This window comes from Sinohyriopsis cumingii, chromosome 15 (genome assembly GCF_028554795.1).
Source record: "Sinohyriopsis cumingii isolate HCF-2022 chromosome 15, ASM2855479v2, whole genome shotgun sequence".
NCBI lineage: Eukaryota > Metazoa > Mollusca > Bivalvia > Unionida > Unionidae > Sinohyriopsis > Sinohyriopsis cumingii.
The window spans coordinates 8,037,891-8,063,475 of NC_142975.1; the positions used below are offsets into that span (position 1 = coordinate 8,037,891).

Genomic DNA, 25,585 nt, shown 5'->3' on the forward strand with positions numbered 1-25,585 from the left:
ATCCAGTCTAAGTTTTAAAAAATACAACAACAATAACAAAATTTGATAAAGAAATATAATACAGAAAGATGTGGAAAGAAGTTATTGTTCCCAAAATAAACAATACAATTACAGCTATCAGAAACAGGGAATATAAATGCTGCTGAAAATCAATCAAATTGTATAAGAAACAAAAATAAATTATATCTTATTTATATTTTTTTTACTAAAATGTCAGTGATATTACAATCACAAAATATCACTATATTTTTAGAATTTTTGACAAGCTCTCAGTGAAATTTCAATCAAAAATTCCCACTGATATTTTCAGAAATGTTGGCAGAGTCAGTGAAATTTCAATCACAAAATTTCACTGATATTTTCTTAAATTTTGGTAAAATCTCCTAAAATACCATAATTTTAGTAAAAATGGACATTTGAGTGAATGTCAGGAAATGTTCATTGATTTTGCTGAAATTTAAGTCACATTTGCACTGGAGTATGATTTTTTTAGAGCATATTTTTATAGGAAGCCAAAAAAATTACTTTTCAGAATAAACATTAGATCAAGCCCAAAATCCACCTTGCACCAAAGATTCATCTATGCTTGTATTTTAATATTAAATTTCTGATCATGTTTTCATTTTCCCAGCTTTTTTGGTCATATCTTTGTTTTTAACCATCTGTGGAAATAAATTAAAGAAAACTGACATACATGTGTTTCTTCAAATTTATGAGTATATATTTATCCTTCCACATCAGCTACACTGACATATACATGTACTCAAACTCCCACCAATATTTCTATCTTAATCAGATAGTTTAGGTTACTAATTTTTCAGAGAGCATTATCCATATGCTATAATACATGAGCCTGCTTTCCATATGGAAAAAAGTGCTTATGGATTAAAGTTGCAACTTTATTCCATATGGAATTTTCACTTGCTTTGAAGTACTTATGGAATTGATATGGAATAAGTTGTCTGATTCCATAAGTTTTTCAGTCCATATCTATTCCATACGGATTCCATAAGTATTCCATACGGAATCCATGAGAAATTTCTGTACGTGTGATTAATCACATCCAACATGACAAAAATTACGTTGAATAATACCTCATTGTGTGGTGCCATTTGATATTTGTATGGTTTAGTACACCAATTTATACTACATAGCTACACAGTAAACACACAAAAAGTTCAACAAAATTTTATTTTGTGTGTGCTCTTTGTTTTCTTGTGTGCACTGGTTTTGTGACCTGTGTGCATGTGCACACATGCACAGCTTAGAGGGAAGATTGGCTCTCCCACTATCTCCCAAACCTATGAAGTAACATCATAACAGACCACTATTTTGACACCAGGCTGACCAGTCCTAACACTAACCTCTTAATGCTGAGCGCCTAGCGAGGCAGCTGTTCGTACCATTTTTATAAGTCTTTGGTATGACTCGGCTGGGGTTTGAACACGCGAACTCCTGCATCTGAGGCAGATCATAGATGCTCTTAACCACTTCAGCCACTGGAATTTGCAAATACTAGTGATATTTAATATTAAATACAAAGTTAACGTGATATAAGAAGGACAAAAATTTTTCTGGAGGCAGTGAATAATCCTACACATCTGATTTTATAAATGACAAAATGAAAGTTAGATTGTTGCCATGGAAATTGGGAAATGTTACAACATGTGTTTGGGATTAACAACGTAGTATTATTACTATGTCAGGCTTTGCACACACAAAAATCAGTGTTGATACACTGTCGCCTGGAAATAGGGTAATGTTACTACATGGATTTTGTGATAAACAATGTAGTATCATTACTACATTAGGTTTTGGAAATCACAAAATCAATTTTATACAATTACCTAGAAAAATAGAAATGTTACTACACGGAGTTAGGGGAGAGCTATGTAGTATTATTATAACTAATTTTGGAGTTTACAATGTGAGTGCCAAGAAATAGGGTTTATGTTACTATATGTGTCTTAGGGATAAGCTACATCAGTGGTTGGCAACCTATTAGGCATGCATGCCCAAGGTGGCACATCAAGAGGTTTTGTGTGGCAACCAAAATTCTCGATTTTAACAGTGTTTATCTTTAATGTTGGCATGCGATAGTTCATTTTATAATTAATCAGGAAAAAGTGGCACACTATGTAAAATAGGTTGCCAATCCCTGAGCTACAATATACATCAGGTCTTGGAGATGACAAAATCAGTAACTGGAAATAGGGTAATGTTACTACACATGTATATAGGTTTGGGGGATCGCTATGTAGTACTGTTACTAAGGTTTTGGAGATCACAATATTAGTACCTTGAAATAGGGTAATGTTACTATATGTACATGGGTAATGTTACTATATGTACATGGGTAATGTTACTATATGTACATGCGTAATCTTACTGCATGTACATGGGTAATGTTACTACATGTACATGGGTTACTACATGTACATGGGTAATGTTACTATATGTACATGGGTAATGTTACTATATGTACATGGGTAATGTTACTATATGTACATGGGTAATGTTATTACATGTACATGGGTAATGTTACTACATGTACATGGGTAATGTTGCTATATGTACATGGGTAATGTTACTACATGTACATGGGTAATGTTACTACATGTACATGGTTTTGGGGGATAGCTATGTAGTACTGTTACTAAGGTTTTGGGGATCACAAAATCAGTGCCTGGAAACAGAGTAATGTTACTACATATGTTTGGGAACTAACAAATTGAATGTAACAATTATTGTTACTAGTACAATTACCTTCAAAAAGACAAGCAAGCAATTGCTTTTTTATTCTGGAATCATGAAGTGGAAGCCATCCACAAAGTCTGATCTAGGAACTTGCTTGACAATGAAAGTAATATTCTGCAAAATTCATGTTTATCTTAAAAACTTGAATGACCTTCACCTTTCATCTCAAAATTAAGTGGCATCTTCTATACCTTAAGTGCACCGCTCCGGTGGCCTAGTGGTTAGAGCATCCACCTCGGATGCGGGAGGTTGTGGGTTCGATCCCCGACCGAGCCATACCAGAGACTTACAAAAATGGTACTAACAGCTGCCTCGCTTGGTGTTCAGCATTAAGAGGTTAGTGTTAGGACTGGTCGGCCTGGTGTCAGGATAATGTGACTGGGTGGGACATCATGCTACATGTCTGCAGCATGATGCCCCAGTGCTAGACATCACTATAAACTGGCACATTGCAGACATCGTAGCGATATGACTGAAAAATTGTCAAAGCTACGTTAAAAATCAAAATCACATCAAATCACATACCTTAAGTGCAATCCCTCCTTAATCTTTGGTAAGGAAATAAAGCAATTTTGCAAAAACAATCTATCTCATTTCAGTGACCTTGACCCTTGATATCTGACACCAAAATATTTTACCTTGTACTTTATCTTAAGTGAGAACCATCCACAGAGTTCGGTCCAAGTCTGTCATAGAAAGTAATGTTATTGTGAGGAAACTGTTTTTATTACAGTATAACTGATCTTAACTATGACTAATGATCTTTTGACCCCAAAAACCTTAACTATATGACCTATGATCTTTTGACCCCAAGACCTTAACTATATGATCTATGATCTTTAAGACCTTAACCCTTTACTTCATGCAAGTGTCTTTGGACGCCTCTACCCCATTCGCATGGAAGCGCCTTTTGACGCCTGCTTTAAACATCAGCCATTTTGAGCCAGTTTTCGTACTGCCACCTTCAGGGAAAAACCCCTATTAGATACTACATTCACTTCTGTGAATGACAATTACGTCAGATCACATGGTCACTGTTTATGCACTGGTCGATATCTGCTATTTAAAGTAACTGGGTCGTAATCTTTAGTCTCCAAAATGGCGGTCGCAGATTTCATTCAGTACTTACAAAGTTTTCACGATTGGAATCACAACGATGAAAGATTCAATAACTTTGGTAAAGGCTCTGATATTGATGTAGACAGCAATTAGTTTTTATAAATTATCAAATTCTGATGACTTAAATGATGTATACGTGGACAAAAAACTTGTAAATTTCGAGTATGAGAAATGGTAGCTACAGTTGGTCACACGGCCTCACTGAAATGATGGTGAACGAGTTCTCTCAAGATTTTAAAACACATAAAAAATTCTTCCGTGAAAAGTAATTACACAGCTATAACAATCGGACTTTACATAATAGATGTGTACCAAAAATGTAAAATGGTTAAAATTGCTGTTAAACGTAACATACACTACATTGCTTAACAGTTAACAGGCAGGCCTATGGGTATGGAGTCGAACAGGTAACAGGTGTTCTATTTATTGTGTGCTGCACTTTGTAACTATGCTCTATGAGGTAAAGGGTTAACAATGGCCTAGGATCTTTTGACACCAAAACAATAAGTTTCTTCTGTACCCCAAATACATGCTATCCACAACTGTACATGTGGACAGTACCAAGGACAGTATAACATAATGTTCTCTGTCATATAGAGAAATAAAATATACAAAAAAGAAATAGGTACAGACCCCAACTTCTTTCAACAAAATAAAAGTGTATTCCCTCTCGTCTAAAGAGATTTATATGAAATTGGCCCCACACACAAGATTAGTAATTTTTCTTTCAATCTTAAACGTTACCATGATAGAATATTATCAGTCCTTCTCTCTTTGATACAGGATACACTTTTTTTTAAACAAACTTACTACTGTTTATTCACCACATCCTCTGCTGACACAAACAAGGGACGTCGTAAGAGTTTCCGCACTTTTCCTGTTTCCATATTTATCTGCTGCATGCTATTGAAATCTATGCGGTATCTGAACTTATAGCTTTCACGGCAAAACATATAAGTGTCCTGGCATTTCCTTGTAAACTTCTGCTCCAAGGTAAACTGCAGTAATTCCTGGAAAAAGACACCACATACTGTGCATTCATATTCATGGATTTTAATTTTGTGCTATTTGGCGAAAAATGTATTTTTGAGGAGGGAAACTGGTTTAATTGCATGACAATTACCTTATAGTATTACATTGGTAGCACTTTCATGACACAAGCCTCCAGTTCAAGGTAATTTCCCTCATCCAATTAGAAACTGGAACACCAAGTAGTTGTATGTCCTAGAATGATATTAAGCAACTTGATCCCAGCCTTAGTGTATGTCCTAGAATGATAAGCAACTTGGTCCCAGTCTCATGCCTTAGCTGCAGCTTCATTTATTCTGAATATCTTCGTTCTAAGGTTTTGATTAAGCTTGGTAGCTTATCCTGGCTGATATTATGGAAGGATTCAAACTTACACCTTTGCATTCACAAGTCCAGCACATAAATCAGTGACCAAAGATTAGAGACATTCAAGTTGGGAGTGAATCTCCAAAAGTAGCATGGAAGTATTGTACAAATAAAATTAGTTTTACCAACAAAGTAAAAATACATCTGCAAAGTAGTTATACATTACCTGCTATTACTGCATTGCTGATTCTACCAGTTACCATTTGCTGTCAGTAGGGTACTGCTGCAGACTGGAGGATGGATTGTCAACTTGATGGACTGACACAACTGGGCATAATGTACAAATCCCTTCACTAACCAAAAGGAGAATGAAGAAAAGCTGGAGACAGTGCAAATGTAGCTGTCAAGACATCATCAACAGAATAATCATTAAGAAATGTCCAAGATTCATCAATATATCTAACATCATAGACTTGGATTAAAAGACAGACCTCTCTCAGTGAGAGATTGATAAGCTCTTTTTAAAAAAAATCCAGCTCAAGATGGCTACTGCCCAAATATAAGAAGTACCTTTGAAAAGGAGAACAAAACAGGCTTGATACTTTCTTTTCCATTTTCTATTTTTACCAATAGAAATGCCATATTCAGGCAAAGAAGTCTATCTTGTTCATCCTCATCACAGTCTTAACTGACGGAGGATTTTAACTGTAACTGAGGATTTTCACTGGATCAGGAGAACTCAAACATAACTGATACTTGCCTAGAAACCCAGTCTGACAAAGAATATAAAGTTAATCAAATCATTGTTACTATTGAACACTCACTCATCCCTTTTTCACTGACAAGGCAAGTCCTCTCCAGATGCTTTGAAGAGTAAACAGTCTTAAGGTTAAGAGACAACAGTTCATAAGGAGAATTAGATAATGACAAAAGAACATAAGAAATAATCCACATCTGCATTAAAGAGTTAGACACTAATTGTCTCAGACACTCAAAGTGATTTATCAATTTTGAAAGATGGCAGTCCAACACTATAAATGAACCCATAGATAACTTATGAGTATTGAAGAGGATTGTTCTATAATCTTTAATAAATCAATTCATTTCCCAGATGTAATGTATCAGAAACATGAAATTCTCCATTTGGCTGGATCATGTTTGCTGTGATAGTTATATTCTTCCTCGGTGACAATTTCCAGGGGCATCTAACAACAGGTCAGTGTGAGTACTGAGTAAGGACACTTTGGTAGTCATGATGTATAGGTCGTGACTAATGGGTATCACACTGATGGTATTAAGGTGTAGGTGTACAGTCAATCCCATGTCTGACTGAAGTCATGCAATGCCCAGGCCCTTTGTTATGGTATTGCAGAGACATAAAGATGGGGTTTGTTGTTGAACCTCACTGTGTATACTTATAATAGTCTACTAATGGCTTTAACCACAGCTGAAAAAGTGTCTCTGCTACAAATTGGTACCGAGACTGTTCTCTGAGGATTTGTCCCAATTGAGACAAACTGACTCCAGGATAGTTCTCTTGCCTTGAATGCAGCAGGCTTTAAAAGCAATCTCTTTTAAAGTTGACCAGTGGAAGTTGTTATAGACTTCCAAAGAAAAAGAAGGTGCATGAGTGTCCCCTAGATATCAGAGGTATGCCATGATCGACATGTTGTCCATAGTGGCCATGATGCAGCAGTGTCTGAATCGGTTGACACACCTTTGTGAATATAGAAAACAGCCAGCATTTCTAGTTGTCAGTAAGAAGGGAAGATTAATCCCAAGACCAGATCCCCTGCAGTAATATCCCATTAAGCTCTAGGTGAGCACTCCAGTGTGAATCTAGGGCACCAGTGTTCAGGAGGGAGTGAAGTATCAGAGTACTAGCTGAACTCTTGTACAGACACCTGTCCAGATTTTGCCACAAACTTAGATGGTGACACATTTTGGGTCCTAAGGGGATCCGAGCAGACAGGGGTCCCTATAAGGTCTCCAGTTTGTGAGCAGCAGGATCTGGGGGAGGCAACACAAGAAGCCTTTTTTGAAGAACTAAGTTCATTGCCATCTTCATAGTCAACAGCAGAAAGAAGTAGAGATGAGCCGACAATGAAGTCTTCTCAAGCAAGCTATGGGAGATGGTGTGTTGGATCATGTACAGAGAAAACAGAAATGATCCTTGTCAGATGAGGAAACTCATTCCCACACAAATGAAATTCAGAGAAGGGATCAACTCTGATTTCTCCTGATTGAGGATTAGGACTAGATGAACCACTGTGTTCCAACAAAATGACAAGTCACGCTGAAGGACATGTCTGAAAATGGTGTACATTAAGCAGTTCTCAAAGTACAGGAGGATGGGACCTCTAAGGAACTTGGAACTAAAGTGAGCCACTTTTACACCCTTCTCCCTGGTTAAAGTTCTGTGAATGGATGCCAAGCCAAAGAAAAGTGCCCAAAACTGAAAGCTGGCCTTCAGGACTAGACGAAATCACACCAGAATTGTACATGGGACATGAGAATTACATTGTGAAGGTAGGCATTTCTGGAGGTCAATGATGACAGCTCTTTTGTCTGACCATAGTGCACTCTTGAGTGAAGCTCACATGTCGATCTTGAATATGTTTGTTGAGCAGGTAAAGAGGAACAATTATGAGTCAAACCATTCTTGCAATTTTGAAATTAGAAGGATTCAGGAATCAAATTCAGGACTTTGAATGTTTGTTGTCTGCCCTACTGCACTGTTCCTAAGAAGGGTGTAGTACACCTCTTCACTTGACTATTTTGTAAAATGAAAGAGGGTGGGGAAGGGGACCTGATAAAGGATAAAGAACCTGGAAGTTCAGCCAGTAACTATACAAAGCACTCATTCATCATCCTTTAAGTCCCACAAAGCCTCTGGAAAAATGCCACTGGTACTTACTGGGATATTAGGAAGTAAGGAAATGTACAACTTCATAGAGTTGACTGCCTCCCTTCATAGGAATCTGTACACTTCTTATCCTAGCCCTTCTGGAAACAAGACTCAAGAAAGATGGATGAATAGGGATTGACTGTTTAGTTGTGGTCCTTTGACCTTAAGTCAACTTAATGTGAATATTCCTTGACTATTGCTAAGTTTGGGATATGAAGGAGGTCCATTTTAGATTTAGAAACCCCAAGAAATGAGAAGGACCTGACACAGCCAGGGTTTTTGGGAATTCAATCAACTCTACAACAAGTACACTGTGAATGGCACATTATGTGCCTGCATAATAATAATAGTCCTCTTGACTTTCTAACCTAAAAATTGATACTGCACTTTCATATCACAAGTGCAAATTATCACAAAGTTTGTTAACTGTAGATTGTGAAGAAAATGAGTTATTGTGCAGAAATAATTTTCTTCTTTAAGTCATAATGACCATGACCTATGACCTTTTTTACATGGTTCTTCCTTACCACAAGTGCAAGCAAATCCACAGAGTCTTGTAACTGTAGATTTTAGACAACACAAGCTATTATGCAGAAACTAAACTGGTGACAGATGGACAGACATCATAATATAATAGACTCTAACTATGGTGGACATGTAGATCTTGAGAGTTTGTCATCTTGTTGTTGCTCTCAGGACTATCCTGTCCATCCTAATGCCATGTTGAAGGCGACTTAAATTTAACATGATAAGGGTGCAAATGTCCTGTCTCTACTCATGAGGAAAACAGGGCTATCCCATTTATGCTCTCTTTGGAATATGAAATCTTTTAAAGAAAATGCATTTTGATCAATTAGTGGAGTGGTGAAGCCCTCCATTTTTACTCAGTAATGAAGTGGGAGGAGATGCCCAATCCACCAAACCATAAATATACTGAAACTCATCCATGGTGTCATGGGAGAGGGTAACAAAGCACTAGATGATGTGACTTCCTAAAACTGGTGAGATCTTGTGGAAATATAAGAAAAGGGGAGTGTTGACTGAATCCCTTTACCTCATGGGTGATAAAAGCTGCATAAAAAGAGAGGTATCAACTGATCACTTTCCCTCTACTGGTAATCAAAGCCCTGTGTCAAGCGACCAGGTACCCATTGCCAGTATACTCAGTAACAAATTGTCTTATCCAGTGACAGGTGCTGAGTGACCAGTACTGATCACTTTACATGGTGAATAAAGTCTGGCGCCACTGACCAGAACCCAGTGTACAGTTTCTGGTCATCAGCCAATGACCAATCAGGTAATGGCAACATGATTTTGGAGTCTTTATTCATGGAATTCAAGTCTAATCAATGAGATCTTGATATGAATGCAGGTCTATGATCTACCCAAGAGAGAAGATAACTGCGCTTCCCTTGCACAGAGATGGACGTTGGTCAAACATTTTGGTGACTTCCCCAGACCAGGAAGTGTCACTGATCCCTCCCTCTTTGAAGCTTGGGTTTCCTAAAATTAGGAGCTATCTTCTTACTGCCTTGACAGGAGTGGCAGCTTTCTGCCAAGTCCCACACCTCTTCTGATCAGAGGGTACTGTATTCAAAGGACATCCATCCTTGCAAGCACATAAATGCAAGCCGTACAGGTGGGGTGAGTGACCCAAACAGCTTTCTAATGGCTACATTTGCCAACTACTTGTGGCAATTACTGAAGGCTGAATGAAAATTCAAAACCTAACAAAACCAGGATAAATTTGGAGATGGTAATGCATGCCCTAAAGCTGGTTACTTATAAAAGGATAACAATAAAGAAGCACCTACCACAAGCAAGTATACTAAAACCCAATTAAAATTAACAATCAGATGTATAAACAGGAAATAGGTGCAAGGCAAAGGGCTAAATTATTAAACACAATGCTGAAAATTACAAGACTGAAGACAATTATGCCAAAAGTCACTGTAAATGATGAAAATCACCCAAAGACATGATGACAACACTAAGTCCAATGAAATGAAGGACGATATTCCAAATAACAAAAGTAACTAAGGCATCAGACTGGAATCCAGTTACTAACTGATTAATTTCTCTGTATTGCTGATCAAAGCCCAAATGTGGTAATTCATCATGGATTGTCACTAGGACCAGGACAACTAAGAGCAATACAACAGGCGTGTATATGAGTGAGTTAACTGTGGAAAATGTGAGCTAAGATTTCAAGCTCTTCCATTCTTTTTGCAGCACATGCTGAAATCTCCAGATATATAATACAACAAAGAACTTCTCAAAGTATACAGATTCAGTATAGTATACATGCATATTTCCAAAATGTAAAATTAATGCTTGCCTTGGTATCAATTTGACCAATGCCATTTTAGCATGTTGCCTAATAATATGGTCCTACATGTCTCTGGTGCTAATGCACATTGGAGCAAGAAGCAAACATTATATATTGATTTTTAAAAAGAACATTTATTTGTATGCTGGTCTCAATAATTTGTTTAAAGATGGTCTTGTAAATAGTTCGGAAATTAAAGAGAAAACTAAGACAAGCTCCTAACCAAGATACCAAACACTTTTATGAAATCTAATAAAATGAGGAAGAACACTGAATGTACTGCAGGATGCAGAATAGTAAGTAAATATATGCATGTGTGTATGCTTGTAGGTACATATACACATGATCAAAAAACAGGGACATGTGGTGTAATTAAGTGATCTGCCCGATATACATGCTGTTAGAAGCAGAAGAGAGATTAAAATATGGTAATTCTTCTACGTTTCTCATGCCTGTACAGGGGCCACAGCTTGCTGAGTGGACTATGGTGCTAACCATTGCAGATCACTCACATAATGCCTCTGTCTGCATGGGTTTGATTCTTAGTCTGAACAATGTGGGTATGTGAGGAAACGCAATACCAGTGGGTATGTGAGGAAACTCAGTACCAGTGTGGGTATGTGAGGAAACTCAATACCAGTGTGGGTATGTGAGGAAACTCAATACCAGTGTGGGTATGTGAGGAAATTCAATACCAGTAGCTTCCCATGGTTCGGTGGTTCTTCTCTGGGTATTCAAAGGGTTAATCCTCCACCAAATCCACTCAGGCCACCTTGTATAGCCTTTCATGTGTGAGATAATGGCATTATGTCCAACCAAACAAAAGCTGATCTGTGCATATATATATATATATATATATATATGCCCAGCTAGGCTACTGATTAGTATCACAGATAGTGTTACTACAGCTACAGGTGTGAAATTGACAGCTTGTAAAGGTAAATGTATGAAATTAACAGCTGCCATGGTAAGGTTTATGGCATCTCCCATCGGTTTGTTTTTGTTTACTCATGGGATGAATTCAGTAAACTCTGTGTAGGGTGCCCTAAAAAACCCAATAGCTGCAAAAAAATCTGAGAGTGAATCCACGTGATTGACTTTACATTGACCAGAAGTAGTGTGCACCAGCACCAAATCCTCATATCCATCTCCACATTACTGAGTGAACAATATGTTACAAACAAATATGTTTTATATTTTGTACCATATTATAAACATTTTTTTGTCAGTAATAAAAATTTGATCATATCCTTTCAAATATATTGACTTCAGCGCATATTTTATTTAACACATTGATAAGAAAACTTACAGGTTCCAGTAGACAAAAATTCCCAAATTCATCTGTAAAGAACCATCTCCATTGAGTCTTGAAGAGGTCCTCTGCAGATGGCTTGGCTCCCTCGGCATAGGACTTAGTGGACAATCGTCTTGCACTGGTGTTCATGGTGAAACTGGAGCTTCTACTGTCTGTTACAACTGCAGTCATGGTGTCTAGCTCAAGTTTAGCATTGTAGTTGCGGCCCTCATAAAAGATCTAAAAATTATATAATGAACACTGCATACAATGCAACTGTCTTTAGCATAAAGGGAGCAACAGGGTAAAAACATAATTTCATACCTTCAATCAGAATTTTATTACCATTTTTGCTTTAGATAGAAGCAATTACAAATATACTGACTCTCCGATTCTACCCAGGGGGATTGGGAGTGGGGGTCAAAGATCCTAAACTTTGTTTGCATCTATCTAAAGAAACATCTTAGCAAACATGATCACCTTTCCTCATTTAGTTTTGGAGTTCATGAAGATACTGAAAGGTAGTTGGATGGATGGACACTGATGGACTGAGACATTGAGGAATGGATGAAGCAGAAACAATGATGGAATGAGACACTGAGGAATGGATGAAGCACAGACAATGATGGAATGAGACACTGAGAAATGAAGTTTAAGGGATATGATGCACATACACAGATGGACTGAGGGATGGATGTATGGATGGATGCACATACACAGATGGACTGAGGGATGGACGTATGGATGGATGCACATACACAGATGGACTGAGGGATGGATGTATGGATGGATGCACATACACAGATGGACTGAGGGATGGATGGATGGATGCACATACACAGATGGAAGGAGGGATGGATGAATGGACGGATGCACATACACAGATGGAAGGAGGGATGGATGTATGGATGGATGCACAGACACAGATGGAAGGAGGGATGGATGCACAGATACTGATGGCCTGAGGAATGTATATAGCAATATATTCACACAACTGCAGATATAAAAATATGTTTGCATTACACTTTGAACCTGGTGATGTTAGTTTATTTATAAATTCAACTTCTTGGCATGTGCTGTACATTACTTGCTTAAAAACTGAGTCCAACTGCAAACAACATAGATAGCAGATATGAGACTATGCTGTTAGCAGATGTAAGACTATGCCATTAGCACTTAGAGCCAACATAGATAACATGTAAGACTATGCCATTAACACTTGGAGCCAACATAGCAAATGTAAGACTATGCCATTAGCACTTGGAGCCAACATAGCAGATGTAAGACTATGCCATTAGCACTTTGAGCCAACATAGACAACAAATGTAAGACATTTCCATTAGCACATGGAGCCAACAACATAGAAAACAGATTTAAGACATTTCCATTAGTACATGGAGCCAACATATAAGTAAATATACACAATAATCCAAAAATTCTCTTTCAAACAGAAACAATTTTTCTGAACTGGGAAAAAATCTAAATATTCTATTTTTTGTATTTAGCCTATATAAACAATAGGCTCTGACAAAAAAAGGTCATTTTAAGGGAGAAAGATATATTTCAAGACCAGATAACTGTAACACCTCGCACATGCAGTGTTTCCCTTTACCCTCATCTGAGCATCCAGAGACCACCACATTTTTAATTTTTACCTCCAGTTTTGACACCAAGCTTTGTTTTATACTCAGTCTGACCCCCAGTTCTGACACCAACAAGATTCTTGACTCTCAGTCTTGCACCTCTAAGTGATGCACTGCACATGCATACAAAATCACTTAAATGTCACTGAACATATCCCTTAAAAGTCACAGCATATCCTGCCTGACAATTTTTGTTACTCTAATGTCACCAGCTAATGTTTAAAAAAAAGCACACATATCCTCACCGATGTCTGAATGGTGCAACTCTTATTACAAAAAGCTCTTTCCACTTCAATCATCTGCAGCTTGTCCAGAGTCAGCCATGAATTAAACATCTGAATCTGCCAGATGTATGGCAGCTTGATGCTGTTATGGTGATGAAATTTACAGGTAACTGTCTTGCACTTGTCGACAAGATAGAGGTCACAGATCGGACTGGATTGGGCAGCAGCCGTCTCCAGAACTGCATCTAAACGACATTAAAATAATAAGTACCGTCAATTACTTTGGAATCTATTTCATTGTGAATGTTTAAAACAAGTTTGTTTTTTGCAAGGAAAAGCAAAATTAGATTGTGGATACAACGAAACCTGTCCTGAGAGAATACGAATGGGTCAGCAAACCAGAGTGTAATCAATAATACTAATAATAATAATAATAGTAATAGTAATAATAATAATAATAATAATAATAATGACTTTATTTAAAGAGGGTATCACAGTCAGCTGAAGAACTGCTCTATATTGGGACCCTCATCGATTTTTACATACCGAAAGTCTACTTCTGGTAGTGTCCAGTAGCCACTGAGTACATTATTAATTATGCAGAAAACAAATCCAAACTAAAGTCTCTTAACAACAAAATGTTAGCCCTAGTTTTAACTTGTGGGGTTTATTTGAAGAAAAAAGAATTCTCTTCAAGAATTCTCTTCTGATCTGAATTCTAAATCATTTTATCATTTTAACTTCTAACTGGCACTATGCAGCCAGCATTGTGCTGATAATAGCTATCTTCTGTTGTAAGGGATCCATCTCATCATCACTTTCATGTGCCAGAGAAAGGACCATCAAACATACAGTTTAACCCCAAGTCACTTAATGTAAAATATGGGTCATAATGACCTACTACTAAATTGAAGAAATACACATCAGGATACAGTAAATTTAATGATTTTAGACAGGATAGTACATATATAGCAATGCAGACAAATTATGTAGTCAGGAGCTAGATGCATAAACTTTAGCTAAGGCAGTAAAATGTGAAATGTAGATCACAGAGACCTTCTTTGTCTATATGTGGTACCCAAGAGATATCTATACAATCATCTACTTTAATGATTTCAGTAAACTACAAACTAACCTAAGTCAGTTAAACATGAAATATTGGTCACAGTGACCTACTTTTAAACTGAGGTTGTAATACTCATCTAGATACAGCTTCTTACCAAATTTCATAGCTCTGGAAGAAAATCCACAAGGTCATTAACTGAATGCAAAAACAGAGTTCAGTAAAATGTGAAGGTCACAGTGATTTTTTTGCCATAAAGGGATGCATGTAATCATCTAGTTTGATGATTCTGGCATGAAGCCATGCTTGAGACCAAACCAAAGTCAATGAAGGTTGAAAAATGGTACACAGTGATCTACATTGTCATGAGGGTGTAGTGCTCATTAAGTTGTATTCCTTGGTGAAGTTGCATGATTTTTGGTATAAGAGTATTTATACAGAGTACCAAAAACTAAGTTACATGCAAAGGTTAAGCCACAAAAATGTGAAATGTAGGTAACAGTAGCCTTCTTTTGTTATAATGGTGAGATACATACAATCAAGTTAAATAATTCTAACATAAACAAAGATGGATGCATTAAATAAAAACAACTTTGGCCCAAAATTAGTGAAGCATAAAATGTTTTACCGTGACCTAGTTTTGCAATGAGGGTGCAAAACTCATCAAGATATCCATCCCTCTGATTCAATGGCCCCTATGCAGGTTGTTCAAACCTGTTCAGTGTGTTTTCTAAGTTGCGTACATATTTTTCTGCTTATTCTGTTATCATATATACTCACTTATAAAAGTCGAGTCAAAGTGCATTAAACAACAAAGAAAGTTCAAGATCTGCCATAGCATAATGTGCCTGCAGATCAGGGTCTATGTTGTTTGTTCTACTGATTATTCTTAAATGTACAGACCCAGATCTGCAGCTGCCATTGTGTGCAGTTTAACATATCTTATAAGCTAGCAAATATGATAATGGCAGTCATATTTTGTGGCAGTCATATATTATGGCAGTCATATTTTGTGGCAGTCATATTTTATGGCAGAACAGCATCATTTTCATCAGTCTTAAAGGCATTGAGCAGCAAGAATTCATCTGTCATATCTGATCACAATTCGTAAAGTGGTTTTGGAGAAAAGTTCATTTATAGTTTGTTGGTGTTTTTTTTATATAGTTATTTACAGCTATAAGTGAAAACAGATCAGCATCATTTGTTGCATGGTCTTTAAGAAAGAATGCTTAAAGTTTAGCTTGTTCAATTCTATTAGGAGATATTGTTTAGAGGTTATTTTATTTTAGTAATCATGACAATATTTTCATGGTGAATCAGCGTCATTTATAAAAATCTGAAAGGCCATTATATCTGCATGCTTTCTGTCAAATGTGACAAAACTGTATTCAGCAAGTTTGGAAAAGTAGTAATTTTAAGTTCTTTTTTTATTTTTAATTATTGCAGTCATATTTAAAAGCATATTGGTATCATTTCTATAAATTTTTATAAATCTTTAAGCCTGAATGTTCTGTGCGAAGTTTGGCTAAAATTGGTCAAATGGATTTTTATGAGAAACAGCAATAAAATGCTGAGGGACAACAGACAAGATTTCAGTTTTAGTAATTACAGCTAAATTTTAATGTGGGTTGGCATCATCAGTATAAAATTAAAATTCCAAGATGCTTACTATTAGAGCTGATCAGATTCCATTCACCAGTTTGTAGAAGTCTTTTAGATGTTGTTCTATTCTTGATTACAGTGGCTGTATCTGACCATGGATCAGCATCACCATGAGGTAAAAATATGAAAGGCCTACATGCCAGAAATCTCTCTGCCAAATTTGTATAAAATTGGTACATTGTTTTTATTAAAGTTTGAAACTACAATTGATAATGGATACATGATGGCTGAAAATAAATAATATAAAGTCATCTGCCCCTACAGACAAATGACAATTTAAAAATAAATCCACCATCAGTGAGGAAAGACCTTAAAAAAATACTACCTATTTGTATTAAGAACCATATGTACTAACAACTATGTGTAATTAAATGATACTTAAGCAATGCAAAAGAATGTAAATGACTTTTAGTATTTCATAAAATATTAACAGTGTTTATCTAAGTGGTAATTTATAGCTCTATGTAGTGATAGTGCCTACTGTCAGTTGCTAGTCTTATACTTTCAATATTAAAAATTGATTTAACAGTTTTCGGCATCTGCTGACCATCAGTTATTGAAGAAATGTATCCTTGGACTTTAATTATCAGAATCCTGCAAAAAGTTCAATTTTTGAAGCACCTCGGTCTAAATACAACTGATCAAGCGTAAAAGACAGAATCAGTCATTCTTGTGGTACAATACTGTAAGAAATTTAGATCGGAATGCTATTTGTGATGACAAATAGGAGTTAAAGTATTTCTATATCACATATCATTGTTAAAATATCTCTGTATCACATATAAATGTTAAAGTACCTCTGTATCACATATCAATATTAATGTACCTCAGTATCATATATCATTGTTAAAGTACCTCTGTATCACATATATCATTGTTAAAGTACTCTGTATCACATTTCAAAGTTAAAATACCTCTCTATAACATAAACAGTGCTAAAGTACCTTTGTATCACATATCAATATTAAGGTTGTTGATGTTATTACATGATTTAATGCCATTCTTCAGCACAAGATAGGCTATACACGGTGGCCAGTATAAATGGTGGAAAAAAAACCCAGGAAAACACTGGATAGAACCACCATTACTCACAAGAAGCTACTGGCAAGCTTTCTTACTTACACATATTGGCCGAGATTCCAATGTTAAAGTACCTTTTTATCACATATCAACGTTAAAGTACCTCTCTATCACATATCAACGTTAAAGTACCTCTCTATCACATATCAACATTAAGGTACCTCTGTGTCACAGATCAATGCAAAAGTACCTTTGTATTACATATCAATGTTAAAGTACCTTTGTATCACATATCATTGTTAAAGTATCTTTGTATCACATATCAATGTTAAAGTACCTTTTTATCACATATCAACGTTAAAGTACCTCTCTATCACATATCAACATTAAGGTACCTCTCTATCACATATCAACATTAAAGTACCTCTCTATCACATATCAACATTAAAGTACCTCTCTATCACATATCAACATTAAGGTACCTCTGTGTCACAGATCAATGCAAAAGTACCTTTGTATTACATATCAATGTTAAAGTACCTTTGTATTACATATCATTGTTAAAGTATCTTTGTATCACATATCAATGTTAAAGTACCTTCTTATCACATATCAACGTTAAAGTACCTCTCTATCACATATCAACATTAAGGTACCTCTGTGTCACAGATCAATGCAAAAGTGCCTTTGTATCACATATCAATGTTAAAGTACCTTTTTATCAGATATCAATGTTAAAGTATCTTTGTATCACATATCAATGTTAAAGTACCTGTGTGTCACATATCAATGTTAAAGTACTGTTGCATCACATAATATTAAAGTACCTTTGTGACAAAAATCAATGTTAAAGTACATCTGTTTCATTTATCAATAGTTTGACATTATCAATCCAATCCTGTACAGTTTTTTTTCTTTCCCACTTTTACTTATCTTTTAATGTTGATGTTCATGACATTGTTAGATAAGGCAGAATGAAATTTAGCTGACAACACTGTAGAATACAATTTAGCTGACAACATTGTAGAATGAAATTTAGCTGATGACACTGTAGAATACAATTTAGCTGACAACACTGTAGAATACAATTTAGCTGATGACAATGTAGAATGAAATTTAGCTGACAACACTGTAGAATACAATTTAGCTGGCAACACTGTAGAATACAATTTAGCTGACAACTGTAGAATACAACTTAGCTGACAACACTGTAGAATGAAATTTAGCTGACAACACTGTAGAATACAATTTAGCTGACAATACTGTAGAATACAATTTAGCTGATGACACTGTAGAATACAATTTAGCTGATGACACTGTAGAATACAATTTAGCTGACAACATTGTAGAATACAATTTAGCTGACAACACTGTAGAATACAATTTAGCTGATGACACTGTAGAATGAAATTTAGCTGACAACACTGTAGAATAAAATTTAGCTGGCAACTGTAGAATACAATTTAGCTGACAACACTGTAGAATACAATTTAGCTGATGACACTGTAGAATACAATTTAGCTGACAACACTGTAGAATACAATTTAGCTGATGACACTGTAGAATGAAATTTAGCTGACAACACTAGAATACAATTTAACTGGCAACACTGTAGAATACAATTTAGCTGACAACTAGAATACAATTTAGCTGACAATACTGTAGAATACAATTTAGCTGATGACACTGTAGAATACAATTTAGCTGACAACATTGTAGAATACAATTTAGCTGACAACACTGTAGAATACAATTTAGCTGATGACACTGTAGAATGAAATTTAGCTGACAACACTGTAGAATACAATTTAGCTGGCAACTGTAGAATACAATTTAGCTGACAACACTGTAGAATACAAATTAGCTGACAACATTGTAGAATGAAATTTAGCTGACAAGACTGTAGAATACAATTTAGCTGACAACACTGTAGAATGAAATTTAGCTGACAACACTGTAGAATGAAATTTAGCTGACAACACTGTAGAATACAATTTAGCTGATGACACTGTAGTGCTTAATGCTGGTCTTGTCTTCTTCATTTGATCATTTGAATGTTTAGCATTAGTACCAAGGATTATGATGTTGCATACTCAGGCAGAATTGTCAGAGGTGCAGGTTTCCAGTGTGACACAATCATTGCAGCAACATTGTTATGTATATTTGATTTAATTTATATTTAATTTAATTTAACTGTTTGTAAGTTTTAAAATCTTTTATTTTTAATTTCATTATATGTCAAAAAAATGTAGTTCTGTTTGCTAGGAACTTGATATTTTTTCAGAAAATAGTTTGACCTTGACTCTTTAGATGTAAACACCTAAAGCTGACCTGGTTTCCAACCCTGAATTAGAAATCAGTGAGAGAAGTAAACAACTTTTTATTTTTATCTTATTCTTCAAGTAAAATGATTGGTTTTTGTCAAGGTCATACTGGGACTAAGTGCTTTTAGATGTAATACTTCTTGAAGATTCTGGAAGGCTGACCCTCATCAACGAGTCAGTTTTACATTTCAAGTTACTGTATAATCTTTGTTTATTGAGGTATTTGGGCAGTCTGGGCTTTTTCTTTAAACTGGAAAATGTATTGTTTCAGTTGGAGTTACAATTTAATTTTTATTCAAATTATCTGGATTCAAAAGAATTAATTCTTTATCCTGGAAATATCTGAGTGCTTATACAGAATTCTTGGACAAAGACAATTATTTAAATTTTATTCGGAATTCAAACACCAGAATAATTTTTTCTGTGTTTCATAAAGGACTGTACACATCAGCTCTATACTGACTACAGTATATGTTATTGCTTTAAACTTTGGATTCTTCCTTGGGACTTAATTTGAATTCATTAGAACATTTCATTATTAGGACTTCTAAATTTAATTCGTGGATTATTCTTGGATTATTTTTGGATTTTTTGTTCTTAAAACCATAAGTTCTTAATTTTTCATTTTTACTGAGTTTTTCCAGGGAAATAAATTATTTGTTACATTTGTCAAAGCTTGTTGTTTTCACTCTTTCTTTTGTTACTGTTTATTTGAGCCTAAACACCTGTACAAGCAAGCAAAATCAGTAACAATAACATGTACGTGTACAACCAAAGCAGAAGGATTACAATAATGTGTGCAACCAAGATAGAAAGATTATAATGAGTACAACCAAGACAGAAGGAATACAATAATATGTACAACCAAGACAGAATGATTACAGTGTGTACAACCAAGACTGAAGGATTACAATAATGTGTACAACCAAGACAGAATGATTACAATAATGTGTACAGCCAAGACAGAAGGATTACAATAATTTGTACAGCCAAGACAGAAGGATTACAATAATGTGTACAACCAAGACAGAATGATTACAATAATGTGTACAACCAAGACAGAATGATTGCCATAAGACATAAGGATTACAACAATGTGTACAACCAAGACAGAAGCATTACAATAATGTGTACAATCAAGACAGAAGGATTACAATAATGTGTACAACCAAGACAGAATGATTACAATAATGTGTACAACCAAGATAGAATGATTGCCATAAGACATAAGGATTACAACAATGTGTACAACCAAGACAGAAGCATTACAATAATGTGTACAACCAAGACAGAAGGATTGCCATAAGACAGAAGGATTACAACAATGTGTACAACCAAGACAGAAGCATTACAATAATGTGAATAACAAAGACAGAAGGATTACAATAATTTGTACAGCCAAGACAGAAGGATTACAATAATGTGTACAACCAAGACAGAAGGATTACAATAACATGTATGACCAAGACAGAAGCATTACAATAATGTGTACAACCAAGACAGAAGGATTACAACAATGTGTACAACCAAGACAGAAGCATTACAATAATGTGAATAACAAAGACAGAAGGATTACAATAATGTGTACAACCAAGACAGAAGCATTACAATAATGTGTACAACCAAGACAGAAGGATTACAATAATGTGTACAACCAAGACAGAAGCATTACAATAATGTGTACAACCAAGACAGAAGGATTACAATAATGTGTACAACCAAATGCTATTTTTTAGCAAGAGAATTTCCAAAATGTTTTCTCCATGACATTAGCAATCAAATATAATTATTAAAGCATTAGAAATGAGTTTTTGCATGTCACCAATGGCCCACACGACTACCAAAGATTTTGGTCCAGGCTTTCACAGGTACATGTTAAATTATGTCAAATCCAATACCTTGTGCCAACATTGCACATCATACCAAAGACTCTATTCTGTTGAAAACTTTCAGATTTTTATGATCTGGGAATCCTGAAACATTTTAATATTTTTATAGAGATTATGTCCCAATCAAGAAGTCTATGAGTACGTAAAGCACCAAGCGGTCCTCAGCTAAATGAAATTCAGTTATTCATACATCAGACTTAAAGGTCATTGTTTTATGTAATTCTTTTAGAAATATATCTATTAATAATCACTACAAAATAAACATACTTGCAGAAGTTTCATCTTCTTTATTGGTTAATTTATTTCTTGGCCTGGGTCCCTTTGTTTTTATGCCTCCATCATTTTTGTCTGGATTGACAGACTTTGGTTCCAGTGAGCCAGTTCTTCCAGCAGATTTCTCTTCCCTTTGTATCCTATCTTTCTGCAAGTCTCTCCTTTTAGATGAAGGTTTTACTTCTTCCTGTCTGCTATTCATCTGTTCTTCACCATCAATGTCGTAACCATGGCTTTCATTGGAGGGAACAGCAAAAGATCCTCCATGTAATTTCCTAGCATCAATAGATTTACTTCTACCATGAGATTTGTTTTTCTGCTCATTCTGAAGGTTTCTGGTGCTGTCTGCTCTTCTGTTCAATTTATTCTGGGACATGCTTCTCTTGTCAGGTATTGATTCTTTGGAGTCATGATCTGTGTTTCCTTTACTGGTGACGGCAGACAAGAAAATCACCTTCTTTAATAAAGGCTCATTCCAATGTGCTATCTGGTAGGCTTTTATAACACTTTTATTCTGTTCTGTTTCAAAGGTGTGGCTCAGTTTGCAATCGGATCCATTTTCACATCTGCCAAACAGATTTTTTATACAAATGTGTAGATAAGCACAAGCTGGGAGACGGCAGATACGAGTTGGAGTGTGTTTGCCACAAACATGGGGAAACCGCTGATTGTAGATCACACGTATCTCTTCATTACTGAAGATATCCAGTCCCAGCTTTGATATCATACCAGCATTTGCTCTGTCATAAAAGTTGTGTGAAAATGGACATTTCTTTCCTTGTTTGCAACAACCACCGATAAAATCCTTGCAAATATGTGCATAAGGACAATCAGACTGGTCACACCTTTCTTGCTTGCCTAGACGATTATAATCCAAGCAAAATGTTGCTTCTCTGTAAAAGGGAACAATAAACTGATAATTCTTCTCTTTGTTTTCAAACATAATAAATCGTTTTTGATGGCTACGAAACCAGCTTGGAATATCAAATTCTACTGGGAACAGCTTCTTTGCAACTATATTGTTCACAGATATAGGACCTCCCACCTCTTTTATCAAATACTCAAAGACTTCATTTTCTTCTGGAGGTTCAGTGGGTTCTCTGTCTGTGTGATTACCTGGGTCTTCCATGCTTTTCTTTTGAGGAGTTTTGTCTTTCCTCAATGAATCTGTTGACGTCTTGAATTCATGGCCTTTTGGTTTGGTTTTATCTGCAATTTCTGCATCTGTATCTTCTGAATCAGAATAGTCTTCTTCACTCTCATCACTTTCTTCATTTCCACACTCAGAGCCAACCTCACTATTCTTTTCATCTGTGTTGTTTCTTTTTCTTCCACCTTGGCCTCGCCCTCTCCCTCGGCCTCTACCTCGCCCTCTGCGATCACTTCTTTGGCCACCTCTTTGTCGAGACCCTTTCCTCATCCCCATTTCTCTCTGCTGGTTTTGATTACTTGGTACATTTGATAGATGGCCTGGTGGCATATGATTCCTTAGTTGGAAATTCTGCCCATACTGCTGGGGGGAAAATCCTGTTTGTCCAGCTGTAAAAAAGAAAAAAGATCCATCAGTCAGGTAGTGAATAAATTGGACGAATTGGTATAATGTACCAGAGTTCTGTGGATTACCAATTCATGCCATCAGCTAGATGTAATTGTCTAATCCCCATGACATTCAGACACATAACTGCATGCACATTTCTAGTGTTAATGATAACAACTTGGACCAGTCTACACTTAATGTCACCTTACCTAACAGTCACATTTAACAATTTTCAGATTATAAAAGACTGTGTTCCTGATTAAATGAGCTATTTTCAATATTTTGGTCTTTGGTAACACATAATCAATATTTATGCTACACAAGTTGATACCTTTTATGTTTGATTGTACTACTTCTATTCCTATACTAATGTTACTCTAAGCTGTAATTATAAAATATTGCCTCTAACATTTCACATACTAATATCAACTAAATTCTCTGGTACTGGAATCTTATAAGGAAAATTCATTATTATTTTGATCTGATAATTAGGTAAATTTAACAAGAGTCCCTTGAAGAGACTAATGCTCTTCTGGTTGAAAAGAATTTGTATGAAATAACGAGATCATTTCATCTTTTCTTGTAACTGTCGAGTGTTGAAACCATCTGAGATATTCTTGTGAAACTAACAAATTCCAAACAGCTACAACTAGATAGCGCTTGTTGAACATGAATAGTCCACCACAGTGCATGCAATAATCTCAATGCAAAATATAACAAAGGTGTAAAGAAAAGTTGGACAACGTTAACACTACAAAATATGCTATTCCACTGTTTTGGCAGGCATACAAATATTTCATATTAACCTATTTAAAATACAAGAAGCTGGTATTACCCTATGAAGATATGTTTTAAGTCCAAATGTAAGGGCAGTTGGTGATGAAACATGGGTTACTATGATGATTTCTGACATCTGCTGCTGTTCTTTGCTCACTCAAATTCTACAATTTTTGTAACAATGGGGTTGTGGAACAATAAACCAGCAGAAATTGTGAAAATTTGACGTGTTTATTTTGTATTGCTTTCTGTAAAATAATTTCAAATTCTGTTGAGCAGTGAGATTTTGTTTCATTCAGTTTTAGTAGTGTGGACAAATACAACAGAAAATCAATATCCTTTGTACAGATTTGAAAGATCTTCTTGTCAAATGCAGTTAAATTCCAGCATTTTCTGAGTTTCTATGTTTTCTTTGCTTTTTTTAGTCAAAAAGTTGCCATATCTGATAGTGAAATATTTTATGTATATCTTTTTTTAGTAACAGTTGCCATGTCTGATATTGAAATATTTGATGTATATCTTGTTTTAGTAATTGTTGCCATACCTGATAGTAGATCAGCATCATTTATACAAATCTAATAGACCTTCCTGTCCAGATGCTTTCTGCTGATATTTGATCAAATTCTATTAGTAGTTTCTGGGTTGTTTTAAGTATTTTGGATATACATTTATTAGTGGAGACCATATTCAATGGCATATCTCCATAATTCATATAAATTTAAAAGAACTTTATGTCTGAATATTTGCCAAATGCTGTGAAGCAGTTTTCAAGAAGCGGTTTCAAGAATTTTTATAATTCTGTAATGGTGGTCTTCTGTTAAATTTAATTAAATTCTGTTGTGCAGTTTTTGAGAAAAGATTTTTGGTCTGTTTATTAAAGGTGGCCATATTTACTGAATGATTTCATCATTTGTACAAAATTTAAAGGCATTCATGCCGAAATTATTTCTGATAAATTTGTCAAATTCTGTTGAGCAGTTGTTAAAATGAAGCAATTTAAATGGCTCTTTTTATTATATTTTTTTTAATGGCAGCTATATTTGACAATGAATCAGCATCATTTATTCAAATCCGTAAAGACTTCATGCCTGAAAGCTTTCTGTCAAATTTGGCCTCATTCCATTTTGTTGCTCTTGAAAAGATTAAGTTTCCTTTTAATTAAAAAAATCTGTTTTTACTTTCTATATGACAATTTTGTATTAAATAGCAGATTGCCATTACATGTATACACCTTAAAGGTTTTCATGACTGGATCATTGTGGCCGTTACATCATCCATGTCTTAAATATGACGTTCTGCTTTGTATGTTTTCCAGTATTTGTAATAACAAAAATCCTCCTGGACTGGAAAGTGAGGAGCCATTATTTATATTACTGTCTCTACTTTGTTTTTCTGTGAGAAGCAAAACATTTATTTCAGTTACATCTTAAA

General features: G+C 35.4%; 1 protein-coding gene across 1 annotated transcript in view; it reads right to left on the reverse strand.

Moving 5' to 3' along the window:
- Window positions 1-25,585, reverse strand: part of LOC149781227 (uncharacterized) — a 74,273-nt gene that overhangs the window by 17,506 nt on the left and 31,182 nt on the right. The window contains exons 5-8 of the mRNA XM_089935310.1: window positions 21,835-23,379; window positions 13,631-13,854; window positions 11,758-11,982; window positions 4,687-4,886 (exon numbers count right to left, since the gene is read on the reverse strand). Of these exons, the coding sequence (XP_089791436.1) occupies window positions 4,687-4,886; window positions 11,758-11,982; window positions 13,631-13,854; window positions 21,835-23,379 (2,194 nt within the window). The remainder of the gene's footprint in view (window positions 1-4,686; window positions 4,887-11,757; window positions 11,983-13,630; window positions 13,855-21,834; window positions 23,380-25,585) is intronic.